This window comes from Cupressus sempervirens, chromosome 6, assembly GCF_028749045.1.
Source record: "Cupressus sempervirens isolate cs-2001-9-10 chromosome 6, ASM2874904v1, whole genome shotgun sequence".
Classification (NCBI taxonomy): Eukaryota; Viridiplantae; Streptophyta; class Pinopsida; order Cupressales; family Cupressaceae; genus Cupressus; species Cupressus sempervirens.
In genome coordinates, this window is record NC_143123.1 from 460,702,022 (window position 1) to 460,728,274 (window position 26,253).

At 36.0% G+C, this 26,253-nt stretch overlaps 1 protein-coding gene across 1 annotated transcript in view; it reads left to right on the top strand.

Annotated features, from left to right (window-relative positions):
• The window catches only part of LOC149553056 (uncharacterized), a 46,625-nt gene extending 26,921 nt beyond the window's left edge, over positions 1–19,704 (top strand). Inside the window, exon 3 of the mRNA XM_089788555.1 lies at positions 19,665–19,704. Coding sequence (XP_089644681.1) covers positions 19,665–19,684 — 20 coding nt within the window. The 3' untranslated portion in view covers positions 19,685–19,704. The remainder of the gene's footprint in view (positions 1–19,664) is intronic.
• Positions 19,705–26,253: the final 6,549 nt, after the last annotated feature.

A 26,253-nucleotide genomic window follows, 5' to 3' on the forward strand; every position in this document is an offset into this window, starting at 1 on the left:
GTTTCCTTTTATATTCTCGTCATTACCTATCATTGAGGACAGAGCTAGGGAGTGTGGAGTCCAATTCTTCTAGCTGCGGGAGGAGCAGACTGATATTAGTCACGTAAGATATGCTGTGTTTAGTTGAAAATGTTTTCAATCCATTACTTCCTTTTCAATCTTTATGCCAAGCTATGCGGTGTCCTCTTTTAATCCTCTTTCCATGTTTAAGTAAATTTTGATGCCGAAATTATAGACAGTCTGTATGGTGAATGCATATTTACATAATCATAGCTTCCTAGACGGAATTCATTGGGTCAGATATCATGTCATATGTTGTTCATTTGAGATTGACTCAGCCATATATATGGAAGATGGAAAATTATATTGATAACCATGAACAAATGAACCTATCCGAATTCACTTTTGATCTTTTTATACATCATGCAACTAATATCATGGAGACCAAACACCGAGGAAATCATTGGCAAGGATGCCATTAATGGTGATGAGGTGAAGATAACCCGCAAGAATCAAGTTTGGAATCAGATAACTAAGTAACAAACATATATAATAGCTCATGCATGTCCTAATGATGAAACTAGTTGTCAAGTCAAGTGGTGGAGATCGGGTTTACGAACCCAACTTTGAAATCCTTGGCTAGGGTAGATAAAGGTAGAGGTGCCGAACATGAGATCTCTTTTGTTTGTCCAAATGCTTCAGTTATTCAAGAATAACTGATGGGACACTCAAACCACTAGATTACTTAGATCGCTGGACCTAAGAACATCTCAAGCCCGATCCCAAGGTAGGGAGGGCCGTTCTATTAAGTTAGGATGTGTGGGGATAAGTATGGTCCATGGTTGGGAGGTTAATTCTATGTCAATGCTTCTCCTCTCACCAATGACGAGACTTGATCAAAAACAAGACAGGAAATTCTCCATCATATTTGTATATTCTTTTGCACTTTACCATTGGATTCATGGAAGCAGAATTAGATAATGTAGAATATATGCGAGAATATATTAGATGTTTAAAATGGTAGTTGTTACTTTATTTTTCAGTTGAACATGTTGGGTTGATTTAAATGGTATTGTTTATTTCCTTCGCATTCATTATTTAATTAGATAGCACTTACTCCTTTCTAGTTATAATTAGTTAAAGGAAGTCATTGTCATATGAAAGGGATTAGTTGTTAGTTGAATACAGTTTTAAATTGGTTAGAAAATTCGTATGTTACAATTTGGATGAGACAATTGACTTGCCTTTAGGTCTAGGCACAATGTCCTAGACATCATTCTTAGGAATAGATTGATATTCTTCGATCATGGCATCCTTCCAAACTTGATGTTGTAGTGCTTCCTCAACATTAAAAGGTTAAGACTTCATAAGTTCACTCATGAGGGCAACATAGTTTGAGTAACCTCTTGGTTTCTTGCTTTCTCTAAAGGTACCCCTTGGAGTTGCATAGTTTTTTACCTCTTCAATTATTCTACTTGCCTAGAGAGGCCTTTTTAAAGTAACAATAGTATCACTAGTTTAGGAGTAAAGTTTATGGGTTCATTATTTTCTACAAGTATCTCCCTTTGAAGCACAGGACCAAGATCCTCTTCCATACTTTGAGGAGACTCATTTGTTTCATTGATGTCTTTGGATCTTTCGAATGCAATGTCTTCTTTGCAAGTTACAGCTCTGCTAAGCTCAATAAATTTATGACTAGGAATGTATATTTTGTAGGCTTTAGATGATTCACTATATCCGATAAATATCCCCTTCTTCCCTGACAGTTCTAGTTTGGACCTGTTCTCTTTAGGAATGTGGATATAGGCAGGACATCTAAATATCCTAAAGTGGCTTATTTCAAGTTTAGTTCTAGCACATTCTTCTTTAGGGGTTATGTTGTCTAGAAGAGAGTGAGGACACCTAATCTGTATTTAAATAGTGGTGCTAGAAGCTTCGGCCAAAAATGAGGTGTGTAGGTTTTGATCATGCATCATAGCTCTAGCTGCTTATACTATGGTTCCATTTTTTTTTCTTTTGGCTACCCTATTACGTTGTGGGTTGTAAGGAACAATGTACTCCCTCTTAATCCCAACTGTATTACAAAATTCTTTAAAACTTTTCAAAGATATATTCCCCCCCATTATCTAATCCGAGGGTTTTGATTCTTTTCCTTGACATGTTTTCAACTAAGGCCTTCAATTCTTCAAATCTTGATAGAACTTCATTAGATTCTTTAAGTTTCAAGAAATAAATTGAAGTTTTCTTTGAGTAGTCATCAACAAAAAATAACATAGTACAGGAATCTCCCCAAGGAGGTTACTGACCTTGGTCCACATAAATCCGTATGGATACATTCAAGTACATTATTTGGTTTACTCTCACTTCTATGAAAAGTTCCCTTAGTGTTCTTACTTAGAGCACAACCCTGCATATTCTTTTATGATCTTGATTTAATTCAGGCAAACCTGTAACAAGTTTCTCTATAGAAGGTAGAGCACGAAAATGAAGATGTCATAACCTTCTATTCCATATTTTATTTGTAGTAGAGACATCATGGACTAGGCTTGAGATTGAGTAGTGCAAAGTTTGTATAAGCAAACATCTCGAGTCCCTATGGTGTATGCCTTTTTTATGTTTGACTTCTTAGGCCATGTTAGAACTTTCCCATCCAGAAAGGTGATCCAATATCCTTTGTCTTCAAGGGCTGAGATGGAGATCAGATTTCGTTTGATACTTGGTACAGACATTACTCTTGTCAGTTGAATAGAAACTCTAGATTTTAGTTGAGTTGTACAGGTCCCAATACCTTTCACATGGTAGGTAGAATTATCTCCAGTGATCACTTCTTCATCTGAGTTTTCTTCTAGACTATCCAGTTCTTCTCTTAATCCTGTTATATGTCAAGATGCTCCATTGTCAATGACCCAAGTATTCCTACTGGTGGATATTTTACTTGATAAAGCTGAAAAGAATACCATTCTTTTTGTATCCTTATCCTTGGCCACTCCTGCTATTGAGGCTTGGTGTTTGAGTCTATCCAGGTATTTCACAACAAGGTGTCTATGTTTATCATATCTATAACATTGTACTTTAGACATGTCCTTTTGAATGATTGTTTACTATTGATGTCCTTCCCTTTCTTTCGTTTGAAGTTTCCTTTCTTCCCTTTCTTGTGAGAATTTGTGTTCAATACTTGTATCTCTACATTGGAATTGTTTAACCTGCCCCTTTGGGGATTAGTCTTGACTCCCTGAATATAGTCAGTCTTTAATCGACCGAATTCTGAAAGTTTGGTCCCAAGATGTAGGGAGTCCGTTGAGGGCTAGCATTGTTAATTCCTTGTTGTCAATTATATGACCAATGGTGGATAGTCGGTCCCTTAACTCTGTTATTCTCATGAAGTATGATATATCATAGTTTCACATATGTTCATCTTGACATGATGCAGTTGTTGTTTCAGGGCAAGGTCTCTCTAGTATTATTTATCTCATACATGTTCTTTAAAATTGTAAACATTTCATATGCAGTATCTAATTTTGATATAACTAGAACTATATGGTCCTTTACTGCATCCACTAGAATCTTCATGGCCTTATTGCTGTTCTTTGTCCATAGAAGTTTCTAATTATCATCATTTGGTATAGGTATAGGTTTCTCCACAAAAGAGTTTAATTCCTATTCTCTTAGGGCCCGTTTGGTTGTTGGAATAGGAATAGAAAATTTGGAATACGTTCTCTATTTTCCGTTTGGTTCGTCAATTGGAATAGGGAATAAGAATACATATTCTCATTTTGTCTCTAAAATGAGCTTATACCCATTCCAAAAAATAGCTGTTATTGGAATAGCCATTCCTATTCCCAATATTGCATTCCTATTCTCCATTCCTATGCTTGCAACCAAACGGGCCCTTAGTGCCATCACTACTCTGAGTTTCCAGGAGATGAAATAAGAGGCTCCCCCAAGTCTATCTTCAAATCTAGTTCCACTCACCATTTTTGCTTATATGAATCTTTTAAATCTTGATTAGATTTCTTTTTCAATTTTTGTGTCCCTATCTTTTCTTTATCCCAGCTCTGATACCATGTTAAAAAATAGCGATCAGATTAGAGATACAGAAATTTTAAGTTTATTTCTTCTTTCGAACTAATGTGATTGTTCTTTTGCAGAACTGTATATAAGAACAAGGCTGCCAATCAGTAAGTATGATATTGCTGTTTGTAAGTAGGGGATGATATATATTAATCTCTGCATATAACTTGTAATAATACTTATCAATTTCTGTATTTTCCTAGATGCAATTATGATCAATATATATACCATTCCTATGGGGACATGACTCTCGTAGAGACATGTCTCTACTTGAACATGGTTCACGTAGGGACATTCTCTACACGAGGCATGTTCCCTCACCAATTGGTGCCCACAATTCATAACATGTATTATGATTTCTGATATGATAATTAATTAATCCCAATCGCCATCGGTACTGACAGTGCCAGCAAGGAATCACAGTGACTTGATTCATATATACTTATATAGTATTGGGTTCAATACTCATGTTCATTTGTATTGTATCGACTTCATACAGTTGATTAACATTATCGATTTTGTAGTTCAATAATCTGCAATAAACAATAAGTGTTTATTATTATATATCTATTAGATTATATATATATATTGATTATCTTTTAAATATATATTAATATTTCACATAAGAATAATAAGGAAAGGATAAATAGCAGTAGTTTACTCAAGTTTTTAATTTCATCGATTGGACTTGTCCAACCGAAGCTACAAATCATCAGCAGATATATATCGGCAACATGATAATCATTACATGCACGGTGGCGAGCCACATTAAATGTGATTCTCTTCAAAGCTGTCCAACCATGGTGAAAGGATACTGTCAGAACACAATAGAGGCAGCTGGTCACAATAAAAACATGGGACAACCATGATAATTAACTCAACGCTCGAATTCAATATAATACTCACTCAACGGCAATACGAAACTTCACTAGCTTGAGCCCAACCAAATATTTAGCAGAACCAATAAAAGAGGAATAGTATCACATCTGCAAAAGAAGTAGTTCTCAAACTAGGTAGAGAAACAGGAACCAGGAAGAGCAACCAGATAAACGAACAAACCAGACAATGAAAATCACAGTCCATCATTTCAGATGAATTCCAAAGAAGCTCACAGCATATCATCATAGGCAAATGAACTCGCAGCTAGAAAATCATAAACAGAATCTACACCATTATAGTCAATCAAACACATGGTTCACAACTTACAACTCTCCACTAGGCTACAAATTACAAAAATTGACCACATTTCCAGTCCATAAGGATCTAAAATTTAAAAAAGTGGGTATTTTTGAAAATCCTCCATCTGATTGGTTGTCCTATTACAGTCCTCTCTTCAAGCTGATTGTTTGGTATATAATTCAGCAAACATTTTTCATCCACTTTGCCCTCCCCCCAATGAACTCTTGCTCCAAGGACATTGATGCTACAGTAAATCATAAATTGTTAAATTGGAAGAATTTGAGTCTCACATTTCTCCCTCAGTGATGAACAAACCTAGATATTGGAATTTTTCAGTTGCCTGACCAGTCTTGAATTATCCCATGACTGCTTTGATAATTCCAAGCCTAGCTTTCATTCCATCAAAATGCCTAGGGGTTAAAATTTTGATTTACCCATTTTTGATAGTATATACCTTGCTGGTTTGAGAATATTGTACTTCCACAATACTCCTTGGTGGGACATTGTCCCTAGTGCGTCATTCAACCTGGAAATAAGAACCATCCTAATGGTAAGAATGGTTTAGGAAAGCCAATCCCAAGTCTAGTTGGACTGAATCATAGAGCTTTTTTGGTTCACTTTGGCTGTATTGTCTACATAGATTTTACAAGAGCTTTAACCAAATTGTGACAACTTTGTTTTGTGTGCTATTACCAAATTGAATTTAAGAAACTTACCAACGGAATTGAAGGCTTGCAGAATACTTCTTCTTTAACTCTTTTAGAAGTGGCCTCAAGGAGGAATTTGAATTGAGGTCAAAATCTTCAAACCCAAGGATATGATAGCGGTTACAAGTTTGGAAAAACTTGCAAAAGATAAGGCCATAGCTTAGCATTGCTTCTCCTAACCTGCTTTCTACTCTTGCCAAGTGCCTCATGTGTAATGTTCCCAATTAGGAGTTTCACCTAGAAACACAAACAATGATTCCAATAATAAAGTGCCAAAATTTACTTTGTTAGCCATCAATGATTTCAGAAAATAATGTGCATATACATTAGCTAGAGCATAAGGATTTCTTAAGATAAGTATGATGACTATTCCATAACCAATCACAAAGTAATCTTGGTAGGATCTTCAAGAGGGCGTTAGTAACTGCCTAGCCTAAATAAGCCTGAGAGCACGTCACAATCATATTCTGGAAAACTTTCCCACATCACACAAGCGGCAGGAATATCCAACTACAGACCAATTCACCCCTTGGGTCAACCAAATCGCCTCTCAGCCCACAAGAGGCAGGAATCTCCAACTATGGACCATTTCCATTTCTTAAGGTGGTGTACTTAGTCCAACTAAGTCAAAGAGAATGTAACTTTCACATTATGGCAACTTGCCCTTATCCCACAAGCAGTAGGAATATCCAAGAGAATGTAACTTTCACTTTATGGCAACTTGCCCTTATCCCACAAGCAGTAGGAATATCCAACTATGGACCAATTTTTACCCTGGGGGTATCCCACAAGCAGTATGAATATCCAACTGTGGACCAATTTTTACCCTTGGGGTATCCCACAAGCAGTATGAATATCCAACTGTGGACCAATTTTTACCCTTGGGGTATCCCACAAGCAGCAGGAATATCTAACTATGGACCAATTTCCCCCTTGGTCAACCGAATTGCTTCTTGGCCCACAAGAGGCAGGAATGTCCAAGTATGGACCAATTCCCCCTTGGGGTTGTCGTACTTAGTTCAAGGGAGCTGGTAAACCACAACCCCTTATCTTATTTCCTCCAACTCATATCATATATGTCAGCACAATAAATGCATAATCATATCATCCAAATTATCACATATATCAAGCATAATAAATGCATAGCCATTTCACCCAAACTTCATAGCATTGAATACAACAAGCATAATTATACCCTTCCATGCATACCAGTCTTAAATCAGAATTTCTGCCATAGGCTATGGTATATTTGAATCTGATTCCCTTATGCCAGAATACTCTCTTAGATTGATTTCCTTATATCAGATTTTTCCTTGATTGATCTTGTAGTACATTAGTGAATGATGATTGAATGGCTGTTGATTTGATGATTGAATGATTGCTGATTTGGTTACTGAATTGTTTGTTTTCTTGGTCCCAAGATGAAGTGATGATTGATGTGGATTTGATAATTGTTTGTTTGATCTTGCTGACTGATTGTTTGTTTGATTTCTTGAGAGAATAATGATTGATGAATGAATGAAGGATTTGTTTTGATGGACTCATGAGTGAAGATTCATAAGTCACCCTTGACGATTGGAATGATCTCTTTTATACTTCATTGGTGAAAGGGTCACCACCTTTCATAGGGCTTGAGTCACCACCTTACCTTTCTGCCGTTTGAGGGAGTCACAACTTTTCATTTACCACCTTTTGAGAGAGTCACAACTCTTCATCATTTATAACCTTTAAGAGAGTCCCAACCTTTCATAATTAAAACTCTTTGAAAGAGTCACAACCCTTCATCATTGCTGCCTTTGACAGAGTCACTTCCTTATATTTTATCTTCTGTAATTACTATGCTACCCTCTTTCTTCCCTCCTCCTCAGCTACTCTCAAATGTACTCTCCTCCCTTCTACATCTTATGTTCAGGTAGTCACAACTCTTCACTGTATGCCTCTTAACCATTCGTTAAACTGAATTAATTTGTAATCATATTATATTGTGTCACGTCATTGTTTATTTATTTGTGTAATTCTATTATTATTATTTAATATTAAATCCTATTTCAGAAAGGGGACACTGCATCATGAAAGTAGAAATACAAGCTTGTCAAGACGGGTTGTGTTACAATTGTCATTAAAACTTACCTCAAGCCTAAGTCACAGGATTCGTCGAATTTCATCCATGAGATTCGGATTTCAGTGAATTTTTACTCTTTCCAAACTTCTTCCGAAGTTTATGATATCTAATATAATATTGTTATTTAATATAATAGTATTTTATTTTAAACTTATATTGAGTTATTTAGTTAAATTGTTTAGCAGTGTTAAAACTATTTTGACAATTTTGTGATTATATTACTAATATTTAAAAATACATTATATATATATATATATATAAGTCGAATTTATTTCCCGATTTTTTACCCTTACCTAATTTCATTGAAATTTTATGATCGACGAACCTGAATTCAAATTCGAACCTTGTGATTTAGCCTCCAGCCATCATTGTGTTGCACAAAAGCTGTATTTGCTTGTATTTGCTTGATGTTGGATCTGCATCTAAGGCAGATGAATGAAAAGATGCCAAAGAAGCCTAGGAAGAGAAAAGCCTTTGGTTGAGGATTCAAACTATTGATGATTCTCCTAAAATCTCTGTGCATGCATTGGATGGAATCTCCACTTCCTAGAACATGGAGGTCAAAGGGTTTGTAAGAAACATTCTCTCCTAATTCTGATTTATTTTGACAACACTCAACTTTATTGACCTCAGATTAGCCAGAAAAGGAAACTGTTTTATCCACCCTTCTAGCTTTGAAACAATCTTTGCAAATGGTGGAATCTTATCGTGTAAGGGTAGGTGTCGAAAGTTTGCATCTCCACTACGGAGTGCTCTCTCAAGTCTTGCATGCTTTCCCTTCCCATGGAAGGCTGTGAGATTGTTTTGGAAACACAATGGCCCCGCACTTTGGTCCTGTCTTGTGGGACTTTTAAAAACTCTGGATGGAATTCATTGATAATGACCAACAGTACATGTTATGAGGACTAACACCTGGCTTTATTAGTTTTATTAACTCTCATCACAAATAAAAGCTACTCAAAAAGAGGTCTCAAGTGATTACTGCTCCAACTTTTTGGTTTTCAGCACAAGGAGTCTTTTGTGTCCAACCTACCCAAGGATCTATAGGAACTTTTTTTTTTGCCATGCACCTGTAGTTTCCAACCAACTGGTTTACTGCCATTTTGCCTTGAAGATCATGCAATTTAGCATCTACCCGATCTTAATATCCTCCTATATCGGTCCATATTTTTGCTAACAATTGAGATCATGAAATTAATCAGGAACTCCAGCAGCAAGGGGTTATTTGCCTGCATCAGTCCTTACTCCTCCCCAGACCTATTGGCGCACAAAAAATGATGGCTCTTGATGCCTCTGCATCAATTTTATACAGCTAAACAAAATCACATTTAAGAATCGATTGTTGGTTGATGAGCTCTAACATGAACTCCACAGGGCTTGTTTTTTTTTTCCAAGCTGAATTTATGTTCTAGCTATCATCATATTAGCATCAAAGAAGAGGACATTCCGGAAAATTCCATCCACGGACTTTACAAATTTATCGGCTTACCATTTGACCTCACCGATGCGCTGCTCACATTTTAGATCATGTTGAATAAGTTTTTCTACTCATTCCTTTGGCAATTCAATCTAGACTTCTTTGATGATATCCTTGTTTACAATCAAACCTTGAAAAATCATCTATTGCTCTTGGATCATGCCCTTAAATCTCTGTTTTTTAACCAATCACATGCCACAAACTCTAAATATTCCTTTGGTAAGACTGTGATTCAGTACCTTGAGCATGTCATTTATGAAGGAGCTAAGGTGGATGCCAAAAGATTGAAACCATGAATCGTATCATATTCTGTTTTTCTGGAATCGGTTGTGCGTTACTTTTTTGCATCAATGTTTTGGATGACACTTTATGAAACCATGAACTGGCCAAAACACACAAACTTAAATACTCTTCATGGATTTCCTGATCTCATAGGATATTGCCACAAAGTATTTAAGGATCATTAAAAAATTGCTGCCTCCTTGTTAGCCAGGCTGAAGAAAGATTCATTCCATTGGCCCCCTACTACTGAAGATAAAATGTCCCCTTTCTAATTTTATATGATATTTAAAGCCTCTAATTAGGTTTTTAAAATCAAACAACCAATATTTCAAAGATCCACCAATTTCTCAATAAAATCCAAATCGGGTATGCCCGAAATAGTGCCAAAAACTTCACAGCTTCACATATTATTAATAAATTTGAAAGTGGACATTTTTACAGAAATTTCACCAGCATAATGGCCTACAAAATGACATTTTCAGATCTGTATAGCATTTACACAGCTCCCAAATGGAGTACAAAAACAATGCTCATCGAGCTCTCGAAAATAACACAAAATAGCCTGGAAACATCACAAAAACACTAATAATCTATCACAGAAGTATAACCACGACCAAATACGTATATTCAGCTCTATTTTAACATCTAAATGTCTGAAATATAGCAGCAACCTAAATTGATATGAAATACTCAACCTGAAACACTGAACTCTTACAAAAAAACACACCCGAAAATCCACAAATTTGTACTGTTCAGCACAAGGGCAAACTCTGCATGAGCTTGCACATGGAATGGCTTTAAACTCCCGTCTTTAGCCTTCCTGGAAACTTGCAAACTCCCGTCCTTGGGTCTCCTTCTCCACAGGTTTGGCAGCTTCTAAAGAACAACAAAGCAATGAGCAAAAATGAAGTTCTGGAATGAGCCCAAAATGCCTCCAAATCCCTTTAAAAGAGGGCATAACCCTAAGTCATGACCAAGAGGGGTTAATAAAACATATTTTAATAATAATTTTCATTTATTAGTCCATTGGTTTTCAAAGATTAGCCCCTTTTGCCGAAACTTTACCTTTTTGAGCTTGCCTGCTTTAGCAAAGATTATTCTTTTTAATTATTTGAAAATGGGACATGACAAGTCCTCCCCTCCCAAATATTGCTTGTCCTCAAGCAATGAAGGTTGGAATGCTCAAGAATATGTGCTCATTCCCAAGTTGCATCCTTCAATGGTAATCCTTTCCATTTGACCAAATGCTCTATGATGCTCCTATTTCTCAATCTTTTCTCTCTTGTATCCAAAATCTCTTTTGGTATCAAAACTAATTTCCCTTCATCATCAAGAGGTGGTAATTCTGTAGATACTATGATTTGCTGGCCTAGAACCTTCTTCAAGCAAGATACATGGAAAACATTATGTATTTTGCTGTTTGGTGGGAGCTCCAATTCATAAGCTACCTCTCCTACTTTCTTGATGATCTTATAAGGCCCATAGAACCTTGGCTTGAGCTTCTCTGCCCCACTCCTCTTCAAGGTGCTTTGCTTATATGGCCGCAACCTAACAAATACCAAATCTCTCACCTCAAAAGATCTTTCAGTCTTTTTCCTATCAGCATACAACTTCTGTTGGTTCTGTGCATGTTGTAGATTATCCTTGAGGGACTTTATTATGTCTTGGCTTTGCTTGACGAAATCACTTGCTGTAGGTACTCTGCTATCCGAAAGTACTAGATCAACAAAGGAAAGGGCATCATAACCATAAAGAGCACGAAAATGAGGCATACCAATAGACATGTGATAAGATGTATTGTAACAATACTCCCCTAGGTGCAACCATTTCACCCAAGCATGTTGTTGATTTGAAACATAGTTCTTCAAATATCCCTCTATCCATTTATTAACTATCTTTGTTTGTCCATCTGTTTGAGGGTGATAGCTAGTACTGGGAGTGAGTTCAGTTCCTACCAAATGAAAGAGCTCCTTCCAAAAAGAGCTAAGGAATCTACTGTCCCAGTCACTGACAATGTTTCTAGGCAAGCCATGTAATCTAAAAATTTCCTTGAAGAACAATTCAGCCATTTGTGATGCCTTGAAATAAGATGTGATAGGAAAGAAATGTGCATACTTAGTTAGTCTATCTACCACAACATATATGCAATCCTTACCTTGAACCTTGGGCAACCCAGCGATGAAGTCCATGGAAATACTTTCCCATTTTTGTTCAGGAATAGGAAGTGGCTGCAACCACCCTGCAGGAAAATTTTGCTCACTCTTGCTTTGTTGGCATACCATACATTCTTTAATGTGTTTAAGGACATCCTCCTTCATACCCTTCCATGAAAACCGCTCTTGAATTTTCCTGTATGTCTTGAAGTATCCTTGATGACCAGCCAAAGGTGTGTCATGAAAGGCCCTCAATATCCTCTCCTTAGTTTTTGATCCTGGCACTAAGAAGATCCCGTTCTTGTAATAAATCAATTCATCAACAACCTTGTACCTGTTATCATCCACTAACTCATCCAAAATCTTGGTGGCAAAGGAATCTTTAGCATACTCTGAAATTATGGAGACTTTCCAATCAGCAGAGATAGATGTTAAGGAACAGAAAGTGGGCTTTCTTGAGAGAGCATCAGCAACCACATTATACTTTCCTTTCATGTATTCAATATCAAAATCATAAGCTTGCAATTTGCTTACCCATTTTTGTTGACGATCACTCAAATCCCTTTGGTTTAAGAAGAACCTGAGGCTATTATGGTCTGTCTTTACAATGAATCTCCCACATACGGAATATTGTCTAAACTTATGAAGTGCATGCATGATTGCCAACATTTCCTTATCATAGATGGAGTAACCTTTCTCTGATTGATTTAATTTTCTACTCTCAAATGCTATTGGATGTCCCCTTTGAGTTAGGACAGCCCCTATACCTTTTCCAAAAGCATCACAGTCAACAAGAAAAGGTAAAGAGTAATCTGGAATTGCAAGCACAGGGCATGAACTCATTACCTCCTTAAGTTTATCAAATGTTTTTTTTGCCTCTTCTGTCCAAACAAAAGCTCCTTTCTTTGTCAAATCAGTCAAGGGGGCAGCAAGCTGAGAAAATCCCTTGGCAAATCTCCTATAGTAGCTACACAACCTGAAGAAACCTCTCAACTGTGTAAGATTAGTGGGTGGAGGCCAATCCAAAATTGCCTGGATTTTTTGTTGATCAACTTGTACTCCTTTAGAACTTATAATATGTCCCAAATATAGGATCTCTGTCAAACCAAACTCACATTTAGATAGCTTAGCATAGAAGGATTGCTGCTCCAAGATTCCCAAAACAGTGTCTGTGCTTTAGATGCTCTTCCCATGTTTTACTGTAAATCAAGATATCATTAAAAAATACCAAAACAAATTTTCGAAGATGCTGGCTGAATACCTTATTCATACAAGATCGGAATGTTGCGGGTGCATTAGTGAGGCCAAATGGCATAACAAGAAATTCAAAGTGCCCATAGTGACATTTGAAAGCAGTCTTTTCCACATCTTCACTCCTCATTCGGATTTGATGGTTGATCTTAAGTCAATTTTTGAGAAGTATACAACACCATGTAACTCATCAATGAGTTCATCTATGCGTGGTATGGGATACCTATTTTTTATGGTCTTCTTGTTTAGAGCCCTGTAGTCTATACACATTCTCATTGTAGCATCCTTTTTCTTGACAAGTACCACAGATGATGCAAATGGACTAGAGCTAGGCCTTATGAATCCCATGTCCAAGAGTTCCTTAATAGTTTTTTCAATTTATTCTTTATAACCTCTTGGATGGCGGTATGGGGTTGTTATAACTGGTTTGGCACCCTGTTCTAACTCTTTAACATGCTCAAAACCTCTATCTGGTGGTAATCCTGGAGGCAAGTCATTGAAAACTATACTATGCTTATCAAGAATATTTTGAATTTCAAAATGGAAATTACTTTGATTCTTTGGAGAGCTTGTTGGATGGATTATGACTCTTGCTGCCCATGCTACTTGTCCTCTTCGAAAAGTCCTCTCCATCCTCTTTGTAGAGACCACCTTAGGTGCTCCATTCGATAAGCCTCTCAATAAGACTTCTTTCCCATTGGAATGAAATTTAAACTCTATAGTTTGATAGTTCATGTAATAGCTTCCAATAGAGTGCAACCATTGAACACCCAATACAAGATCTGTCTCTCTAATGCCAACAACATAGAAGTCATCACATAACTCATAATCTCCTAAGGTCATCTTGAGTTGTTTCACCACCCGTGTGCAAGGCATAGTGAATCCATCAACTACAGTAACATTGAATCCCTCAAAATCTTTTTCTTTAAGCCCTCTTTTCATGACAAATCCCTCATCAATAAAATTGTGAGTTGCCCCACTATCAAGAAGAACTGTCAACCTTTGCCCTGCTAGTACCCCTCGAATTCGAAAGGGATGGTATCTTGGGACTCCTGATAATGCTGCTAAAGTGCCATCCTTGCTGATTTCTTTTTCTTTCTCTTCTTCTTCCTCCTCCTTAGTGTCATGAAATTCCTCATGCTCATCTGAATCGGATTCTGAAGCAACTTTAATATAGTGCACTTGACCTTTCCCCAAACATCTGTGTCCTGGAACCCATGGTTCTCTACAAGTGAAACAAAGCTTTTTCCTTCGTAATTCACTCCTAGTCTTTTCATCTACCTTCTTTTTTGCCACATTTATCACATCTTTTGGTGGTAGTGTTGGAAAAGTCTTTTTCTGAAAATTCCCCTTATGTTGCCAAAGATTTGGGAGTTTTTGATTAGTGACTGGTTTCATAGGCACGCAAGTTTCAAGTTGCAAACTTCTTTTGATAGCTTCCTGTAAAGTTGAGGGTGAGAAAGCCTTAACCAAACCCTTAACAGAATCTTCCAAATCATCAAGAAAAAGATAAACAACCCTCTTTTCACTCATATCAAGTACCATAACAGCCACTTTTTGAAACTCTTCTATATACTTATTAACTAATTTGGTTTTTTTCAACTTCGACAATTCTTTACAATACTCTTCATCATCCTTGAGGTCAAATCTATCTATCACTCTTTGACTGAAATCATCAAATGTAGTTACCTGATCATGACCTTGAGTAGTCATTTCATGATACCACCAATCATAGGCTACATCTTCCAAGTGTAGACTTGCAAATTGAATAGCATCACTCTCTTTCATGGGGTTAAGTGTGAAGAAGGTCTGTAATTTTTGTAGCCATGCTCTAGCTGAAATTTTATTTGTTACATAAAAAGTAGGTGCTGTAAACTTGCTTATTTTATTTTTGAGCTCTCTTCCACTTATGTCATGCTCCCTCCTATACTCTTTCTTAGGCATCAAAGTGTTCATCATATCCACATATTTTCTAAAAGGAACCGAATTGTGAAAGTCATCATCTAAGCCATTGTAAGTAGCTCTTAATGCAATCAAGTTACCTGTAACCTCTTCCATGGGATTAAGGGCTGAATTTGGTACTGGTGGCTCATCTGCAAGCAGGAAAATAGTTTTTGTTGATTTAGAGGGTGTGGGTTTCAGATTTCTTGGCTCCTCTAAAGTGCTCCCTTTCTCATTAGTAGATGCAACTCCTTGCAGTTTTTTTGTCAATATTTGCAAAGCCTCTCTAGTTTCTGCCAAACTATCCACTGTTTGCTTTTGAGTATTCTGGATGTCTTGGAAGAATTTCTTTGCCATCTCATCTGGGTCAGCCATACTTTTTCCTTCCTTAGATTTTGTACTTTTACTTTTAACTAGAGGTTTGATCAAAGTTTCTTTATTCTTTTCTCGCTGTGAATATCTCTTTTCTCTTTCACTTAGTTGCATGCAAACTTCTACAAACCCTCAAGCTGGCAAGATCATAACTTTGATACCACTAAAATGTCTCTTTTCTAATTTATATGATATTTAAAGCCTCTAATCAGGTTTTTAAAATCAAACAACCAATATTTCAAAGATCCACCAATTTCTCAATAAAACCCAAATCGGGTATGCTCGAAATAGTGCCAAAAACTTCACAGCTTCACATATTATTAATAAATCTGAAAGTAGACATTCTTACAGAAATTTCACCAGCATAATGGCCTACACAATGACATTTCTAGATCTGTATAGCATTTACACAACAACTCCCAAACGGAAGAAAAAAACAATGCTCATCGGGCTCCCGAAAATAACACAAAATAACCCGGAAACACCACAAAAACACTAATAATCTATCACAGAAGTATAACCACGACCAAATACATATATTCAGCTCTATTTTAACATCTAAATGTCTGAAATATAGCAACAACCCAAACTGATATGAAATACTCAACCGGAAACACCAAACTCTTACAAAAAACACACCCGAAAACCCACAAATTTGTATTGTTCAGCACAAGGGCAAACTCTGCATGAGCTTGCACATGGAATGGCTTTAAACTCCCATCCTTGGCCTTCCTGGAAACTTGCAAACTCCTGTCCTTAGGTCTCCTTTTCTATAGGTTTGGCAGCTTCTGAAGAACAACAAAGCAATGAGCAAAAATCAAGTTCTGGAATGAGCCCAAAATGCCTCCAAATCCTTTTAAAAGAGGGCATAAACCTCGCTCACGACCAAGAGGGGTTAATAAAAAATATTTTAATAATAATTTTCATTTATTAGTCCATTGGTTTCCAAAGATTAGCCCCTTTTGCCGAAACTTCACCTTTTTGAGCCTGCCTGCCTTAGCAAAGATTATTATTTTTAATTATTTGAAAAGGGGACATGACAGAAGAAGCCTTTCGATGCTAAAGCAAGCTACATTCATGACTCAAGTCGTTGCTATGCTTTGCTCATCCAAAAACTGTCCTTGAAAGTGATGTCTTAGGGTATGGATTGGGTATTTTTCTGATGCAAGAGGGGCAACCCCTCACTTTCATGAGTAAAGCCCTAATTGGCAAAAATCTCATTTATTCCACTATGAGAAGGAAATTCATGCCATTTTCATGCAGTCCACAAATGACATCCACCTCTTATGGGAAGACACTTTTGCATAGAAAATGACCATCATAGGCTCGAGCATTTTTGGACCTATGAGCCTCTTCTCTTCAGCTTCAAAATTGGGCCACTAAGTTTTTGGGTTATAACTATGAGATTACCTATAGAAAAGGCCAAGACAATAAGATCTAGGTTACATGGGTACACGAACCCACACCCCTGGTATGCGTACCCACATACCTAAGTACCGGGTACATATACCCCAAGCATTGGCTACTCAATGGAGAGCATCATAGCTAAGGACCTTAATTAAGATTTGTGATTTTTGTTTCATTTTTTGTTTGCATGTCAGCTTGTTGTTTATCAAGCTTAATTCAATACATAATCAATTTGAAACTAATGATACAATACTGAGTAACAGTAAACTTAACTACTGAAGAAGCCTTTCGATACTAAAGCAAGCTATATGCATGGCTCAAGTCGTTGCTATGCTTTGCTCATCTAGAAACTTTGTCCTTGAAAGTGATGCCTTAGGGCATGGATTGGGTATTTTTTTGATGCAAGAGGGGCAACCCCTCACTTTCATGAGTAAAGCCCTAATTGGCAAAAATCTCATTTATTCCACTATGAGAAGGAAATTCATGCCATTTTCATGCAGTCCACAAATGACATCCACATCTTTCGGGAAGACACTTTTGCATAGAAAATGACCATCATAGGCTCGAGCATTTTTGGACCTATAAGCCTCTTCTCTTTAGCTTCAAAATTGAGTCACTAAGTTTTTGGGTTATAACTATGAGATTACCTATAGAAAAGGCCAAGACAATAAGATCTAGGTTACATGGGTACGCGAACCCACACCCTTGGTATGCGTACCCACATACCCAAGTACCGGATACATGTACCCCAAGCACTGGCTACTCGATGGAAAGCATCATAGCTAAGGACCTTAATTAAGATTTGTGATTTTTGTTTCATTTTTTGTTTGCATGTCAGCTTGTTGTTTATCAAGCTTAATTCAATACGTAATCAATTTGAAACTGATGATACAATACTAAGTAACAGTAAACTTAACTACTAAAGAAGCCTTTTGATACTAAAGCAAGCTACATGCATGACTCAAGTTGATGCTATGCTTTGGTCATCCAAAAACTGTCCTTGAAAGTGATGCCTTAGGGTATGGATTGGGTATTTTTCTGATGCAAGAGGGGCAACCCCTCATTTTCACGAGTAAAGCCCTAATTGGCAAAAATCTCATTTATTCCACTATGAGAAGGAAATTCATGCCATTTTCATGCAGTCCACAAATGACATCCACATCTTATGGGAAGACACTTTTGCATAGAAAATGACCATCATAGGCTCGAGCATTTCTAGACCTATGAGCCTCTTCTCTTCAGCTTCAAAATTGGGTCACTAGGTTTTTGGGTTATAACTATGAGATTACCTATAGAAAAGGCCAAGACAATAAGATCTAGGTTACATGGGTACGCGAACCCACACCCCTGGTATGCGTACCCACATACCCAAGTACCGGGTACATTTACCCCAAGCATTGGCTACTCAATGGAGAGCATCATAGCTAAGGACCTTAATTAAGATTTGTGATTTTTGTTTGCATGTCAGCTTGTTGTTTATCAAGCTTAATTCAATACGTAATCAATTTGAAACTGCTGATACAATACTGAGTAACAGTAAACTTAATCACTGTTCCAGTCAGAAGTTTATCATTTGCAATATGGCATTGTTATATGAATTACGATCTTCTTGTTCATGTTTAAAGTCTTCCTTCTCTGTTATGCATCTAAACATTTATCAAATATTATTAGTACAAACATATTGCAAATCTAAATCTGAAACAATACATTACCTTTGCAAACTTTATCACTGTTCTTGTTTTGGAAAACCATTGTCATGACTGATAATTTCAGATTTTCTATAAGTATTAAATAATATTAAAAAACAAGTTTGACGTACCCAAGTACCCCTTTCCCCTATTTTGGAAAATAGTCGTACTCGTACCGATACCCTAAGTACCCCCATCCCCATGCAACCTTGAATAAGATAATTCTGCTGAGTGTTTACTCATTACCCATACCTACTTGGCTTAGTGGCGCGTGCTTGGAATGGCACAGGTGTAACATGCTAAAATTTCATACTTATTAAATAAACTGAAAATATCTAAAAATAACATTCTTTTTCAATGTAACATGAAAAACAGTTATAACTACTTATACATTTATCTCTTTTTTCCTTCTAATAACATAAACCAGTAAATGATTAACTGAACTAATTGCTTTAATCTATATAAAATGAAGATAATCATCTTATCTAACCATAATTCTTAATTGAAAATTATAAGACATAAATATAAAGTAATGGACCCGATTTACAGATGATTGCAAATGACTTTGACCTTGAGTTGTACAAGCATTGGCTATTGGAGGAGAGGAGAAGCATTGCCATTGGGCTTAACCTCCCAATAGTGGACCCTTAAGTATCCCCACACAATCTCTACTGAGAAAGGCCCTCCCTACCTTGGGAATTAGGCTTGGGGCACCACTGTCCAGCCATTGACCATCTTGTTGTTAGAGTGTTGGCTAATCAGCCAGCTAGGCTTAGGATACCTTCCATACACCTATCTGCCAACTGCCAGCACTCTGACCTCTAGTGATCACATCAGCAAGCAAGCCACTAACCTAGCTTGGCCAAGGATTTGCAAGGGCATTGTGTACCTGATCACCCATCGCTCGACTTGACAACAAGACTACATTAAGGACTATCATGAGCTGACATGGTTTCTTTTAACAACTTATTTTCTAGTTTGAGTTACTGATGATTCCTTCTTTTTATCATGCAGGGGTATCCTTTGTTCAATAATTTTCTTCCTCACACCCTTCATCTCGACCATGCTGGTCTTCCTAGATGATTCATCGAGTGGATGCATAAATGATTGTAATCACAACCAATAAATCTGCCTAATTGGCTTTGGCTTAATAAAGAAAATTCTAAATTAAAATCATAATATGCATGGCTAATTCTTCTGCCATTTTGGTGTTGGCATTTCAAAAGATATCTGAAAGATGTTTAAGCATTCTTATAACAGCCAGTAAATTCTGCTATTCTGGTGCTGACAACATAAAGATAGTTTCCTTTAGTTATCTAAGTAATCAGCTATTTTGGCTTGCCATTACACATTGGTATAGAAGGTTTAGTCATTTACAGTTCTTGATCTACAATGTCACAAGAAGTATATTGCAAATACTCCTGTATAAGTTGCACCCTTGTTGGTTATATTTCAGAAAGAACTTTCCTTAGAAGAGTGACAATACAGTTCAGCTCATTCATACAAAACATAAGGAACGAACATTGTTTCATTCAAAATCAATACAATAGCATTTGGAGATCTTCAAATGGCTTCTGTCATGTCTCATGATATTATTTGCAAAATATATTTACATGTAAATAGAGGTAACAACATGACCTGATTATTGGTCGGCTTGCATGATATGAGCTGCACTTGGTAATGCACGGAATGCCCAACTCCAAAAGGCTTTAACTACAAATGATCAACTATGCATAGAAAAATAAATGCGCTGAATGCAAATGCCTGTAGAGAAGTGTATGAAGTCGCAGGTATATATTGAGAGATGAAGAAGAGATCGAAATGAGTTAGTAACCTTCTTTGCCAAGAAGAGAAAATATTTTAGTCGCTCAAAGAGCTATCGCACAAAACGTAAACTTCTTGGGTCAGTCACGAGCAAGATGCAAAGGTGGCAAGAGTTGTTAAAGTGTAGCTTTAGTAGAAGTGAAGTACACATTATGCTTAGTATATGAATTTGTGATTCATTATTATACACACACACACACACACGTATATATAATCAGTTATATATTTCTGAAGTCATTCATATACTTAATCTTATCTCAGAAATTTACACACACACACACACACACACACACACACATGCATATATAATATATAATAATAATCATTAAAAGACTTTTGAAATTCCTTGATAACTATTGGGCTTGTTACATATTAATGAACTGACGACAGTTTAATGAAAGGAAACAATGTGTCATAGTCCACATAGGGACATGACCCTACGTGGCCATGTAGAGTCATGTCCCTACGGGGACATGAACTCCCTTATATATATATATAAATCGCTGGCTGAGATAAGGTCATCAATCAAAACAGTAATGTGCCTTTCTCAGCAGTGACAAACACATATTCAATCTGCAGTTACATTCATAGTTGTTCAGAATAAATTTGAAGCTAGCAAATTTATTACACTCTGAAATATATTCAGACTTCTAAAACAGATCAGAATTATTATTATTGTTTGAAGATACAATACTACTGGTTTCTATCAGGGATCCATACACATTCACATGGTATCAGAGCCACACTGGTAGAGAATTTCAGTCAGTCCTATATAGATTTAAATCTATTAAACCATCTTGATATCTTCAATCTGAAACTATGGTGAATCACGTAAGACTAGAAGACAAACTTGAAGGGGCCTCCAACTTTTCATCATGGAAGATTTGAATAATGATCGTACTTCGAAAAATGGGATTAGAAGGATAAATAGAGGAAAACAAGTCCATTCTTGAGAATGATCCAGATAGAAAAACATGGAAAAGACATTATAGTAAAGCCATGAAAATCATCATAGACTCTGTCAAAGATCACATACTTCCTTCAATAACAAGTCACCAAACAACATATGAGATGTTCTCCACCATCAAAAATACATTTGAAATTAATAATACCAGTAGGCTGCTCATGTTAAAACAACTACTATTCATTAAAATGAACAACGGAGAATCTATTACATCCTATTTCTTAAGAATTTCAGAGTTCAAAGATCAACTTGCGACTATCGGAAATCAAGTGGATGATAAAGAACTTTGTATCATAGCCCTAAAAGGATTACCCTTATCTTGGGAATCTTTTATTCATGGATTAAGCTTTAGACCTGAACTTCCAAAATTTGAGCAACTCAAAAATAAATGTAAAGAAGAATCTAGATTAATTACAGGAGGCATCGGTTTAAATCACAAGGGAGATATTCAAGCGCTTCAAGAAAATACCAACAATAAGGGAAAGAAAGGACAATTCAAGAAAAAAAGAAAGAAATTTAACAAAACATACAAGAAAGGAGATTAGTCAAAAGTACAATGCTTCAAATGTGAAAAATCTGGTCACACTCATAAAGTCTGTTCGGAATGAAAAAAAATTCAAGCAGCCTAGCAGAAGTAAAAAATGAAAAGGATGAAACTTAGCATTTTATTTAGCCCTCTCAAATGAACTCAACTCCAGCAAAAATACATGGATAATAGACGGTGGAGCATCTCGTCATATCACAAGTTTTAGAGACAAATTCGAAAGCTTTGAAGGATACTACTCTAAAGAAGTGACTATTGGGGATAATTTTACACATCCGGTAAAAGGTATTGGATCATGTTCAATCCAACTGAAAACAGGTATCACTCTTCAACTAAAGAATGTTTTGTTTGTACCTAGTATAGAAAGAAATTTGGTCTCCATCTCCGGCCTTGCAGACCAAGGGTATCAAATCACATTCCAAGAGGATAAAGTACTATCCTGACCAAAGAACTCCAACATTAAGAATGCTATATCCATCAGATTTAGAGATGGAAGTTTGTATAAATTTTGTAACCATCAAAATCTAGCCCTAAATCATGAAATCTCAAATACTAATGAAATGTGGCATAGAAGATTTGGTCACCTTCATTTTCGTGCCTTATCATCCATAGAAAAAATAGTAACCGGGTTACCTATTTTAAAACCTATCATTCTGGTATTTGCAAAGGATGTGCCTTAGGTAAAAACATAAAAGGGTCCTTTCCCAAAAGTGAACACAAATCCAAATCTGTGCTAGAACTCATTCATGCTGACTTATGTGGTCCAATGTTTGTACCTTCCCTAAGCGAATGTCTATACTATGTAATTTTTATAGATGACTTTTCTAGGAAAACTTGGATTTACTTCCTTAAAGAATCAACCAAAGTGTCATCCAAATTCAAAGAATTTAAAGCACTAGTTGAAAACCAAAGTGGAAAGAAAATCAAAATCCTAAGATTAGACAATGGGGGAGAATACATTTCAGAAAACTTTAAAGATTTTTGCATCTCTGTAGGGATTAAGAGGGAGTTTTCTATACCATATAATCCCCAACAAAATGGTGTCGTAGAAAGAAAAAATAGATCTATTATTGAATCTGCCAAAGCTATGATGTATGATCAAAACCTTCACACCTCCTTCTGGGCTGAAGCTTCTAACATTGCGGTTTACATCCAAAATAGATGTCCTCATTCAATATTGTAAAATACAACTCCTGAAGAGGTATTTACTAGCAACAAACCAAACTTAAGTCATCTAAGAATATTTGGGTGCCCTGTATATATTCACAATCCTAAAGAAAAGAGAACTAAACTAGAACCATCAGGAAAGAAGGGCATATTTGTTGGATACAGTTAATCAACGAAAGGTTACAAGATTTGTGTCTTTGGACAAAGAACTATTGAATTCAGTAGAGATGTAAAGTTTGAAGAAGACATTGCTTTTAACCTCTCCAAGAACATTGATGAATCATACTCAGAACCAACTATTGAATTAGATGAGAATCCTCCAGTAGAGAATGAGAGGAAGATTGATACTGGAAGTCTTGCACCTCCAAGTCCTAATACAAAAAATACTGAAAACCCTAACAATAAAAAGAGACCACTTTGGGCAAGAAAAATGATGGAAGAAAGTCAAATAGAACTTGATGAAGTAGTAAGAGAAAACAAGAGAACAAGGGACCATTCATGTTGTGTAGCACAAATTTCTGAACTCATCAAAACAAAAAATGCAAATATTGAAGAAGCATTATCATGTTAGTCTTGAAAGATGCAATAATTGAAGAATATCAATCCATACTAAAAAATGATATATGGGATGTTTTACCTAGAACCAAAGATAAATCAGTTGTCTCTTCTAAATGGTTATTCAAAATCAAGCATGCACCAGATGGTAATATTGAAAAATACAAAGCCAGATTTGTAGCTCGCGGATTTTCACAAAAAAAAAGAATAGATTATGAAGAAACTTTTGCTCTAGTCGCTCGTAACACTTCTGTCAAAACCATCATAGCCATTGCAGCATCCAAAGGGTGGAAGACACATCAATTGGATGTTAAAACTGCATTGTAAACGGTATAATTGAAGAACTATACATCGAATAACCAGAAGGGTTTATCACCCATGACACAAATTCTTATGTATGTAAACTAAAGAAACAACTATATGGTCTTAAACAAGCTCACAGGGCATGGTATGAAAGGATTAACCTTTCAAAATTAAGCTATTCCAAAAATGAAGCTGATCCTAATATATATTTCAAAATAGTTGATGGTGATATGATTATTCTTGTACTGTATGTTGATTTACTACATCTTATAGACAAATGAAGGATCTGACAAATGCAAACAGGATTTGACAACATAATTTGACATGAAAGATCTAGGGCTTTTGCATTATTTTGTAGGCCTAGAAGTATGGCAAAAGAAGAACTACATCTTTCTAAATCAAGGAAAATATACTATTGACATTCTAACTAAGTTTGGGATGATGGACTGCAAAATCTTAACTACTCATATGGAAGTAAATCTACATAAATTGAAGAATGACAGATTTGAATCAGAATCCAATGGTCCCACTTACTACCAACAAATTATCGGATTACTGATGTACTTGGTGAACACTCGTCCTAATATTTGTTATGCAATCAATACCTTAGTCAATTCATGTGTGAATCGAAGAAGATCCATCTCATGGCAACCAAGCACATTTTACGATACTTATGCGATACAATTGGTATGGGCCTCAAATATGATCAAGTTGAGATTAACCTTCATGGATATTTAGATTCTGATTGGGTAGGCAGTGCTACTAATCGTAAGAGTACTACAAGATGTTGTTTCAGTCTTGATTCAACAATGATCTCTTGGTTTAGCAGAAAACAATCATCAGTTGCTTTAAGTTCTACTTAGGCATAATACATAGCCTCTACCATGGGAGCCAGAGAAGTAGTATGGTTAAGAAAATTGCTAGCTGGATTGTTTGGGAAACCCTTGAAGCCTACAGTCATCCACTGTGATAATCAAAGTTGCATCAAGGTATCAGTGAATCTTGTTTTTCACAATCGATCTAAGCATATTGAAATACCTTGTCATTATATTAGAGATATGGTAGATCGAGATGTTCTCAAGCGAGAATACATAAGTACAAATCAACAAACAACTGATGTACTCACTAAACCTCTTTGCAAGCCCAAATTGGAATATTTCAGAGGTAAATTTGGTATGATTAAATTATGATTGTAAACACTGAAATCAGGTTTCAGCTTTTGAAATATTTATGTATATTCTTTCTTGATTAAAATGCTACTATCTTATAGTTGCATCTGATATGTAATGAAAGGTGACAATTTTTCATTGACATGTATAAACAGAAGGTAACCATTGTAAGGTGATAATCTTACAAGTGTTAGACTCGTTATATGACAAGATTATGTTGTTGTTTTGGATAACCGGAAGTCATGATAACGGACGTATTATGATCAAACTTCATTAAGTTGTTGTCCCTAAGTGCCGGAGATCATAATACTTGTCATGATAGAGTTCATGACACTGTGATTTCGGTTATCTAATGGACTACTCCAAATCACTGATTCTAAGTATCGAAAATCAGATAACCTATTCTCCTGATAGGTATCATTGAAGATAATACTAGTGCACATATCAAGAGAATATGAGAAACTTTTGTGTCTCACTTCTCCCTCGCTAAGAGGGAGTGTTAAAGTGTAGCTTCAGTAGAAGTGAGGTATACATTATGCTTAGTATATGAATTTGTGACTATCTCATTATATATATATATATATATATATATATATATATATATATATATATATATATATATATATACACATACATACATACATCCATATATATATACATACATAATCACTGTTATGTATTTCTGAAGTCATTCATATACTTAATCTTATCTCAGAAATTTATATATATAAATATACACACACATCTACACACACACACACACACACACACACACATATGCATATATAATATATAATAATAATCATTAAAAGACTTTCAAAATTCCTTGATAACTATTGGGCTTGTTATATATTAATGAACTGACGACAATTTAATGAAAGGAAACAATGTGTCATAGTCCACGTAGGGGCATGACCCTAGAGTCATGTTCCTATGGGGACATGAACTGTGTGTGTGTGTATTGATCGCTGGCTGAGATAAGGTCATCAATTAAAACGGTAATGTGCCTTTCTCAGCAGCGACAAGCACATATTCAATCTGCAATTACATTCATAGTTGTTCAGAATAAATTTGAAG